At 36.0% G+C, this 11,438-nt stretch overlaps 1 protein-coding gene across 1 annotated transcript; it reads left to right on the forward strand.

The window, feature by feature from the left end:
- Positions 1 to 4,598: 4,598 nt before the first annotated feature.
- On the forward strand, positions 4,599 to 10,922 carry LOC122408057 (odorant receptor 4-like). Its single transcript, XM_043414601.1, has 8 exons — positions 4,599 to 4,808; positions 5,831 to 6,021; positions 6,115 to 6,337; positions 7,744 to 7,862; positions 8,462 to 8,561; positions 10,383 to 10,493; positions 10,559 to 10,714; positions 10,812 to 10,922. Exons 1-8 carry the CDS (start codon positions 4,641 to 4,643, stop codon positions 10,860 to 10,862), a joined length of 1,119 nt encoding a protein of 372 aa, XP_043270536.1. The 5' UTR covers positions 4,599 to 4,640; the 3' UTR covers positions 10,863 to 10,922.
- Positions 10,923 to 11,438: the final 516 nt, after the last annotated feature.

The following is an 11,438-nucleotide window of genomic DNA, read 5'->3' on the forward strand; positions in this document are numbered from 1 at the left end:
TTTGAACTAGGCCACTTTTCAACTTTTTGTCGGTCCTTGAACATCGCGGGCACGGTTCGTAGACAATTTGTCATTGCGTATAATTACATGATCAAAATGAATAAAATAATTCAAATTCGGAACGAAAACTTCGGAAACCATGGACCAGATCAGTTGGGATCACAGTGAATTTCCGGTTATTGCTCGGTTCGAATCACTCTCTGACCCTTTACTTTCGTCCCGATATCGTGCAGTAGCGCGCGAAGAAAAAATATTGCTGCAGACAGTACTTCAAAGACTCAGCTTTTCAACTGATGAAAAAATTAATGAAAAAAATCTAAACAAAAACAGTGATGCGTGATAACACTAATTTCTCGATTGCATGCTTCTCTTCACAGTACGGACGTGATCCAAATTTTAATGAATTCTGATCAAACGATAAAATCTCAAAATGATCTGAAAACCAGCCTCATATTGAAGCACTGAAAGAAATTCAATCCTACGTCTAAGGAAAACCTTCGATTTATAAATACTTTCGAAACGACAATCCCGATCCAACTCCATTTAGAATTACACGTCCATGAAGACGACGTCTCCCGAATATATCGATTTAATAACTTATGGATCACTCATTGACGGCCGATGACACATTTCTGTGATTAACTCGCTGCCACGTGCCCACGGTAACTGGTGTTGCGTGAGTGTCGCTTCATACTTGTGCCACCGATCTCAGCCCTGTTTGTGAGATCGAATTTCGAAAAACCTCCCGAAACAATTTGTCTTGAATTCTGTAGTTATCACTGTGTATAATACGTTTTTTATTCAGCGGCATTTCCGAAAGCTTCTACTTGTACATCACTCTATGCCTTGATACAAACGTAGCACTAAGGAAAAGCTTCTAAGCCGATAAACCATGTATTTTTGGCATGAAACTTTGTTGATGACACCTGTGTAATGTCGAATGGGAGATATGCAATGTATACCCTTTGTTCACGAAAAGTTCTCTAGAAGGGTGCATTGGCATAACAAGCGGTATTGAAAAAACGACGGTGCGAGCCGGCAGGGGGGGAGGGGGGTAAAAGCGCATATCGAAACTCCTGTAAAACAAGTTTCTCGTTATAACCCATTATTACCTCTTTTACGACAAACTTTCGTTCACATCGAATGCACCTGAGATGCGATCCATAATTTATGGCGCTATTCTTATATGTGGAGGGCAGCCCTAGTACTGATAAAGGTTCACTTATGGACAAAATGCTTCTCGGTACAATGTAAGGGAGACAAAGTTTATAATTTCGAAAAACCTTCCGAAACAATTTGTCTCGAGTTCTGTAGTTATCACTGTGTATAATACGTTTTATCCAGCGGAATTTTCGAAAGCTTGTCTTGATACAAGGCGTACCACTAAGGAAAAGCTTCTGAGCCGATAAACCATGTATCTTTGGCCTGAAACTTTGTTGAAGACACCTGTGTAATGTCGAATGGGAGATATGCAATGTATACCCTTTATTTTTCTATACACGCGTACAATGATATTCGCGGAAAGTCCTCTAGAAGGGTGCAACAGCATAATAAGCGGTATTGAAAAAACTTCGAAGGGGGAGGGGGGACGGTAAAGCGCATACTGAAACTCCTGCGAAACAAGTTTCTCGTTGTAACCCATCATTACATCTTTTACGAACAATTCGTTCCCATCGAATGCACTTGAGATGCGACCCATAATTTATGGCACTATTGTATTTGAAGATACGGTGTGTATGCTACCACAATTCTGATAAAGGGTCACTTATGGACAACGGTGCATCGTCGATACTTCTCGGTATAGTGTAAGAGTGACAAAGTTTATACCTATAATTTACTTCCCACTTGCTTCTTCGTGGCTCTGTGAAGACCAAGGATCAAAACTGTCCTCTTCAAAGTTGAACACGCGATGTTAACAATAACATAATCGTGACCCCTAGTTCATTTCAACAAACGACGTAATTTCCGACAACGCAAAATTTACGTATTCAGAAGGGTTTTCAGTTACACACCGGATCTAGTCGTGGAAGCATAGCACATTTGCTCGGAAATTCCTGCGACATAACTCGTTCCTCTTTTTCGCTATGGTTGAGGTAGGTCGTATTAAAACATATCCGCGTATGTAAGAGCGTGACAGGGCGCACGGAGTCTTTTTTCTAATTCTAGAAGTCGAGTCACTGCCGTGTGTTTTGATATATTTTAGCACCGAAATATGAAATTTTTCAAGTGATTCATTGAAAATTCATAATTTTTCGAGGTCTGCGTGAATGTGATTTCAGTGACAAGTTCTTCCATGCGTACACTAATGTGAAACATTGAAAAACCAGCAGAATGAAGTGCGGGAGCCATATTTCCATAAACTAAAGATTTTTTATTTACGCAAAGGAAATATAATTTGAAATAACTCTTACACTTACAGTAATATGTTAAGAAGAGCGTTAAAGATGTAAAAGCGGTTCGTACTAGTCAATGGACAGTCTTTGACCATATTTTTTCAAAGAAATTACCACGGGCAATCATATATAGTACAATATTATTAAGAAATCTTGTAATGATTTTTTAATACTAAATAATATTGTTCATTTCATTACGAAAAGGATTTTATGCAGAGTTATTAACACGACTCAGTAGTGCAGTGTAAAAAGTTTACGTCTCACATGAGACATAGTCAGTTGACAGCTGAGGTTAGAGCTTACCATAAAGACAAAAAAGTTACATAGAGCATTTTTGCTGTCCTACATCCTTTGTCCACACTATTTGCTGTCCTACAACCACTTAGAAAATCACAAATATTGGAACGCTATGTCACTTACGTAGATACCTCCTACATTAAAAAAAAAATCGTGTTTTTCCGAATTTATTAATAGTAATTTGGTCTCCTAATGTTAATACGTTAATTTTTTTGTTCAAGTCCCTGAGTTATTCCGTAAGAATTAATACTCCGAATTACCAATAAAAAAACTTAGCTACAAATTCTGTCATAGATTTTGGTGCTGTACGTAACTTGGATGATAGCCTTAACTCATTTAGGGCGGGTTGTTCCAACTTCCAGGTAAGCCTATCTGACAGTTAAAGGTCTACAAGTCAATGCTTTTACCCGCCAGATAAGCAATCTAGAAGTTGGAACAACCCGCCCTTAACTATTTTTCCGTCGGAATAAAATTAGAAAGATGAGACATTGCTTTTTAAAATGTTTTCAAGCGGGGTTTTTGGGTGTTATAGAATTATAGCGTTTTTGAGTGGTAAATTTGATTTTTTCCACGTTTTAAAATGATTTTAGTAAGATTTAAGAATTTTTTTTAGAATTCTTGTGATGTAAAGTGAAAAAAAAAACGGATCGTCAAATTACTGGTCCGCATCGTTTTCCTCAAGAGGGAATCTCAACCCTTTGAGGAACAGCCGTACATATATGTATCACCATTTTTCCTAGGGTTTATTATTGCCGTTGTATTTTGCAATATCTTTATACTTTTAAGTAGCTGCTAGTAACTTGAAGGTTCGAGCTACTTATTCAAGCTACTCATAAGATACTTATTGAAAAAAGTGTATATTTGTTGATTTATTTATTTTTTCACGTGTCCAGTACTATTATAGATTTTTTCCGATTTTTCGGCACGCTAGAATTTTCAAAAAAATTTTTTAAATTTTCCAAAAATTGAGTTTGAAAATTTTGGGTCCGCTTTTTCAAATTTTTCAGTTCTGACGCCAGAATCGTAATTAGCCACCCCAAAAAAACTCACATTAGCAAGAAGCGGAGTACAGAGTGGGGGCATCTGAATCGATCGCAGCGATCGCAGTGGTCGAAATTTCGTTAAATCATGCTCGTATTTCATTCACTTCTCTTACGGCTCTACCGTATAATCATGGAGACTGCCCATGATTTAATGTCGTTGTCAGATGTCGCTTTCGTCGCGCACCCTGCCAATACCGAATTTCGTGCCGAGTGAACGAGAAACTGCGAATTTAACCTAAAGTAGTCGCACTTTGGGCCCGCCATTTTTAATTTTCAGATTCTGATCCCAGAATCGTAACCAGCGACCCTAGGAAGTCATAGGACATCTTCGGTTTTGTAAAATTATCTAATAGAAAAATGTGCCCTTCAAAAGGTTACGGTTTTTACTCTGTTTGATACCATTTTGGTAGGAATAAGGATGAAAATAAAAAGGTTGGAGTCTTATAGGTGTACGGATGGGGCTTTATTAGATTTTAACAAATATTGAATAAACGACGAATTCATATACAAAATAGTTCGTTATACCCAGCACTTTCCGTTAACAACAATTAGACATTTAACTGCCAATGAATTATTTGTTGTAATTCACTACCGTCATTTTTTCGAAACATTTATTGATGCTCGTACTGTTCAAAAAACTCGAGCACAACGGTTCCTGATAGGTAACTGTGATGGGATTATTTGTTCTTTCTATCACAGAGAATATAACCAACACTCACATATGATTTGTGGTTTGTTTATGTTTAAAAAAGTTCTAGATAAAACTGGTCACGTCAAAACGATGGAAAAAATAATCTTCCGTAACAGTGTGAAAGTTACATCATTCGAGACATTGCTTAAACGCGATGTTACAGTATTGCAAATTATAGGACTTTATTCATTTGCTGATGTATTTACGGCTGAAAGGATGAAACCCAAAATTTGGGAATCAATAACCTTTGAAATTGGGTTGTTCAATTTGGGTGCAGCTATATGGTTTGAGATTTGTAAGGTGATCGATGTATGGGGTCAAGATCCGGATTGCGTCGTTATGACCTTGACTGCTATTGTCTCTGGAATAATCTGTTTTCTCAAGGTATACATTCTAAAAACAACTTTGGTAACGCAATTCATAAATTTATTCGAAGGCCGTTGCGTATTCTCAATATTTTCTCCATATTACCCGTTAATTTATTATCTCAAGGAATCTCTTGTCACGATGATGCTAGTAGTATAAGAACCCACGATCAAAACTGCGTATATCATAGCAATACGGCCACAACTGTATAAAATCATTAGATTATACGATTCTGAACTCGACTAGGTGGGTGTAGTAACGGTCAAAAGTGTAGCAACTCCGTGGGAGATCATTTCTGCTGTGTCAAAAAAAAAGACAGTCGGTATTATGGTAATACGTCTGATATTAAAAATGTACATAGATTTCGTCATTTCTTGACGAAAGAGTTTGTTTTTAGAAATTTTGCAGGTTGCATATGGCCTGAGTGCATTTTTAAAAATGTCAAATGATTTAGCTGACCTGACAGCTATTCTTCTGACAGTGACAAAGTATTCTCCGCTTTGGAAGAATTCACATGAAGATTGTCGATTTAGCATTTTAGATTGTCTTCATCACCCGAATCGTTTTTTTATTTATTAATTTTCCACGAAAAAACCTTTTTTGATTTTTATAAAATTGCGAACAAAACACGAAAAAGGCTTGCGGCACTTTTCAAAATTGGTATTTTTTGGGGAGGTTTTTTCTTCCACCATTTATGAACTTTTGAGAGACGGTAAATGAAAAAAGAACAAATTGCAAAATCAAAATATTTCTGATACGGGTATTTTGTGAAGTGCAGAACAATCGAATCTATCAATTTGATGCAGTTTTGGTCGCATTCGCATTGCTATGGGACAAAAACTTTGGCCGTGAGCTCTCGTACCATAGGCATAGGGAATCAACAGTTCAATTGAGAGTTTTCACTACTCTAAGTCTTCTTTAACCCTAATTCGATTTGGTAATTACGAAAGAAAATATAGTCCACTAGTAATAAATTTGAAAGATACCTCAAAACAATATGGAGAAAAGTTCGGGGAACATATTTTTTTATTCGGTATAAGGGTAGTCGGCTGTGGTTTTGGCGAGAAGAACTTCGTAATCTCTTGCGCTGTTTGGGCGTAATGTGGAACAAGGAAAGTGTAAGATACAGCGTTGAAACTGAAAAAATGGCGGAAGCGACATGTTTTGTAACCAAGATCCACACCATGACGGTGGCAATACTTTGCCTAAATTATGCCATACAACCGTATATGTAAGAAACGAAACAAATATTACTCTGCACAATTTTGTTATCGTGCTATTTTTTACCCCGAAATCCAACATATTATTTTTATTCTTTTTCTAGACTCTTGTTAACACATCAAATGTACGAAAAGAATGCGAATGTATCGTACGATTATACAGCTACGGTATACACGGCGTCGTATCCCTGGGCAACTGGAACCACATTGAAATACGTATCATGCGTCACTTGGGAACAATTTGTCATTTATTTCGTCGCACTTTACTGGATTGCTGCAGACGTAATGTTCGCCCAGCTCACTACACATATGGCATTACAATTTCAAGTAAATGATTTTATTATTTTATAAATATGATGAAACGAATGCTCAATTTTCTAACAATATTTGTTCAACTTGTCAAGACATAACCGGGTTTATATTCAGTCAAAATTGATGAAAAGTGATCGAAATCAACAAGGGTTCAATATGTGAGATTCTTCATGAGTGATAAGTAATGTTGGTCAATTTGTCTTAAGGAGTTTCGGTACAAAAGTCTAAATATTAAGAAATTGATGAAATTTGGTGATAATGTTCTTCAACATCAAGTGCGAAAACACAAATTTTTTCAAAATTTTCTTCTACTTAGTTATCGAGTAATTACGCATTAAAGCAGATTTCTTATGCCCGGAATGTATACCTATATATATGGAAACGCTATGCTTATACACGTCAACTTTAGTGATCAATTACTCGATAACTGTGTAGAAGAAAAATCTTAAAAAATTTGTATTGTCAAATTTGGCACTAAAGAATATGTTCACCAAATTTTATAAAATTCTGAACTTTTTGAAATTTTTTATGCTTTTAGCATGGTTTAGCATGGCAACATTGTATCGCCTGTACCGAAACTCCTTAAGGGACCACGAGCGTCTGCGAAGTGACTTCTATAGAGACCTAGCCATGCCATGAAAGAGTTTTTTATCCAATGCCTCGGCAGTACAACTGTACTATTCATTTTTTTAGTTTTATAATTCTACGGAACATTTTTTTCGTATAAATTAATGCCTAAGATAAAGGAAAAAAACGCTATCGCTCCGGTAAAGAGTCTCTGGCAGCAACTCATCATAACATAAATGTACTTGTCTCAGAGTCGCTGCCGCGACTCTAGATCCTACAGAAAAGTAGCTCAATTCGTTTTCAGATTTTTATGCAAAATTTTTTTCTCATTACCCAACTGAAAAACTGCTAGTTTTACTCCAGAAGCTTATGTTCGTTTTATCCGACACGGTTCAAACTAGTTTCAATTTGTTTCAAGATCAATGAAACAAAGTACTAAAACGCGCTCCATATTGTTCCATCATTCGGGCCCTCAAGATAGGAGTTACTAATTAAAAAAGTCGGTGATCGATGAAAACATGTTTGACGAACCAAAAAGAAAGCGTGATTGGAAAATGTGCCCAGCCGAAGCCCGAAAAACTCCAATAATCTCGGATAGTGTAGGTCCGATTTTGCCGCTACGATGCGATAAATTATTTCGTAGGAAAACACTAATGTGTACGATAATGTCAGCTACAGAATGTGAATCCCAGTCCAATTGCTCGCAGTTCCTCAAAAACTTGACGAATTCCTGAATAGAGCTTACGGAAATAATTTAAGTCAAAAATATTTAATTTCTCGTACTGTTCTATTCTTTGTACATAATATATGATATCTGAAAACACTGTGAACTTTCTATTTCATTTATTTGCCAGGTTCTTTGGAACGATTTGGAACGTATTACCATTTCTGACAACGGTCAACAGGAAACAAATGAGATTAAACTAAAGCATCAGTTAGCCACGATTGCCAAGCGTCATTACGAATTACACACGTTAGAACTACACTTTTCGTATTTACTTTACATCTATTTTTAATTAAGGAGAGTGGCTACATTCGTCAAAATGATAAGAAATTGATCAAATTTGGTGATAATATTCTTCAACATCAAGTGCGAAAAAACACAAATTTTTTCAAAATTTTCTTCTGCTTAGTTATCGAGTAATTACGCATTAAAGCAGATTTCTTATGCTCGTAATGTATACCTATGTATATGGAAACGCTATGCTTATACACGTGAACTTTAGTGATCAATCACTCGATAACTGTACAGAAGAAAAATCTTAAAAAATTTGTATTGTCAAATTTGGCACTAAAGAATATGTTCACCAAATTTTATTAAATTCTTATCATTTTGATATTCTTAATGTATTTAACATGGTTTAGCATGGCAACATTATATCGTCGCTAGCCACTCTCCTTAAAGGGACTAAAGCACCTTTAACATTCTCAAAATCGGTCGAATTCAAACCATCTGTCATAAGAAAATTATTAATATCATTTTCACTGCATTCATCGGCCATGACATCGCTGGAGCATGTTACCGATTTTTTAAAAACTCATTCTAACTATTCTAAATGTGCGTCATTATAGCCATTGCGAAATGATCGAGCGCATTTACAATCCGATCGTTTTTCTAACGTTATCATTCACCGCTGTTCATATGTGCCTTGGCGCCAGATATCTTCAGAAGGTATGTTAACTGCGTAAATATATATTTAGATTGAGCGTTCATCTAAAATTGAATTGTGCCGCATAAAAAATAGGGTGCAGCCCCCTTTCTGTGTGAACATTATTCGTTATGAAATATGTCCCAAAAATCCTTCAAATTATCGTTAATTATTGATTAAAAAAAATATATGCTAACGATATTTTACTAAAATTTCATAATTGCTCGTGATTTTGGAATTTTTATATTTTTTCTTTTGCGTACGCCCCTGCTAGAATACATCTTCATACCGTATGCACATATAAGAGCATACAAATGAACGCTCAGAAGCGCGTCAATCGTAACAACATTGTACACAGGCAACTGTTTGAGACGAGCGCAGCGTCCTAAAGTATAGTGATAATGGTGATAATCATTGCCCGTCTCACCTCGACAGCGTTGTCCTGTCGCGAACCTTGAAATTTTCCCACTCAAATTCTCATACGATTTTTATTACAATCATTTTTTTCTCAAAAACTAGACGGTAGATCATTTTTTTTTTTTTTTTAATTTTTTCTTCAGAAGATATTCTAACACTGTGTTTTTTAAAATAAACATCGTAAGAACCGTTCTCGAGTTATTTCGGTTAATATTTTTCGTTTGACGATTACCATGTGTTCAGATGGGGAAACCACAAAACTTTAACTTGCAATATCTGAAAAACTAAACGGTAGAACTACTTTTTTTTTATAATCGAGTCGTTAGATTTTGGATATATAAAGATGCTGCCTTCGTCATTTTGAAAATACTGATTAGATATTTGACTCCTTGAATGCCGCTGCGTCTCCAAATTTATATTGAGATGCATTTTCTTGTTCATCACGACCATCAAATGCTCTGAACCCACCCAAAGATTCCATTGCATCAGCTAAATTTTTCATGTTTCCATTGACCCTTGGGTGGATACGGTACAGTGGTGCATTGGGAAAAAGTGGTTGCGTGTTCAAAAGGGAAAGTGGGTTCGAAACAATGGGATAGATTTGTAACAGTATACGCAGAAACAATAAAAATAACAATAAATTCTAATCAAAAGAATATTGCTCGGAATAGATTACAGGGGAGAAGAAAAATCACGAGGTTACTTCAACGAATTATTGCATTCCCGGGTGATTGAGCGAAACCGACTATGTTCTCGTACACAAGATAATTGGGTATATTTTGACCGAGTTCAAGATACGCGAGGTATCGCTGTTCAAGCTTTTCAATTCGTGATTTATTCTTGAATTTTTAATAGATACAGCAAATAAAAGGCGGATTTTGGAAATTCAGATCTTTCCCAGGAAAGCATAATTGGTTGGTTTTTTAAAAAGCAAAACAGGGTTTTCAGTAGTTTACAAAATGTCCGGCTACTTTGAAAATATCGCGAAAAGCACCTGTGCTGCGAGGTTGGTACGTTCGTTGAGCCATTTATTTTCATTTTATTTCAAAGAAAATTTTTAAAAAATTTTAAAAACCCAACTCCAAGTTTAAAAATTCTGTTTTCATCTGTTACCCTGTATGATTGTTTTTACGAAGTTACAACCTTTCGAAACCCGCAGCAATTACTAGAATTTTTCTGCTCTTTCAATATTTCTTGCCGAGTCTATATAAAAATGGTCGAGCAAACGTAGCAGTCACCTCACATTAGAATCTGAGGTAAGGAACAATCAATGCTGGTCAGAACCAGCAATGATTGTATGATTATATTTTCCATGCCGAACTGGCATCCAACCATCCTCAGTGTGGAATGCCCATATTTGGTAAAAACTCTCAAAGAGCAGTATGCAACCGCATGATTATGCTTTTTACATAATTTGTTTTTGGAAGGAAATAATGTATGGAAATTGGAAAGAAGTTACCAAGAGTCTATTGCACACCGTCAGCGTCATAATACAGGGATTCATATACTGCGGCTATTCCAACAAACTAACTCTGCAGGTAAAAAAAAAACAATTTTATTGACGGTAATTATAAAGCTTTCTTCCTGTCGTTTCTATTTGCAGTCAAGTAGAATGGCGGAAGCTGCTTATAATTGTCCATGGATGGACCGTGGAAAAGATTTCAAGGTTATGTTGGGCGTTATTATGATGAGATCGCAAAAGCCATTCATTTGCACGGCTTACGGATTTTTCGCTCTGAACCTTATGCAGTTGGCTGCGGTTAGCATCAAATTTTTCTGTTTTACCTTTTTATGTTTACCTTTATTTGAACATATTTTGCATCACGGAATATATCCATCTTCGTTTCTTTATACAGATTTTCAAAGGAGCTGGTAGCTATTTCGCACTTCTACAGTCAGTCACGTGAATCACGTGATTATTCTTTTAGAAAGTTTTTAAAAATATATATTATTATGCAGCAAAACGTATACAAATCGTCATCATTCAAATCCTCCCATTCGCTCCGTTGTGTTTTTTTATTGAACATCACAATTCGTGAATAATTGATTCAATTTTATTGAACATCACGATTCTAAATCGATTGGCCGTTGAAAAAAAATCACACTTGAGTAAAAATTTAACAAATTTGCGGCTATAACTCAACACTTTTCTTTCGTTGGTCAAATAAAAAATAATACCAAACGAATGTTTTAATTAATCAAAGAATCACAAACGATTGACGAACAATCATTATTCAACAATTAATTCGAAAAAAAAGGCAAAAGTCAAAATTGAACAGCGTTTCTCTCTTTGGCATAGTCTGAAGGTGTTTCCTTGGCAAATCTCTACCCTACCGACCGACTGTGCTACCCCAACCGTACCCGGAGAGAACCTGCGATCACCTCCATAAAGTTGGCCGAACAACTTCGACTTTCTAAATTTTTTATAAATCGTATCTTTGGTTGTAGGTGGCATAATAAAAATGATTAGTAGTCATTAGTAA

This window comes from Venturia canescens, chromosome 3, assembly GCF_019457755.1.
Source record: "Venturia canescens isolate UGA chromosome 3, ASM1945775v1, whole genome shotgun sequence".
Classification (NCBI taxonomy): Eukaryota; Metazoa; Arthropoda; class Insecta; order Hymenoptera; family Ichneumonidae; genus Venturia; species Venturia canescens.

Coding starts and splice junctions, on each gene's coding strand:
- LOC122408057 (XM_043414601.1), top strand. CDS start 4,641: ATGAAACCCAAAATTTGGGAATCAATAACCTTTGAAATTGGGTTGTTC. Junction 4,809..5,830: donor GAATAATCTGTTTTCTCAAG/GTATACATTCTA, acceptor ATTCGGTATAAG/GGTAGTCGGCTGTGGTTTTG. Junction 8,562..10,382: donor GCGCCAGATATCTTCAGAAG/GTATGTTAACTG, acceptor TGTTTTTGGAAG/GAAATAATGTATGGAAATTG.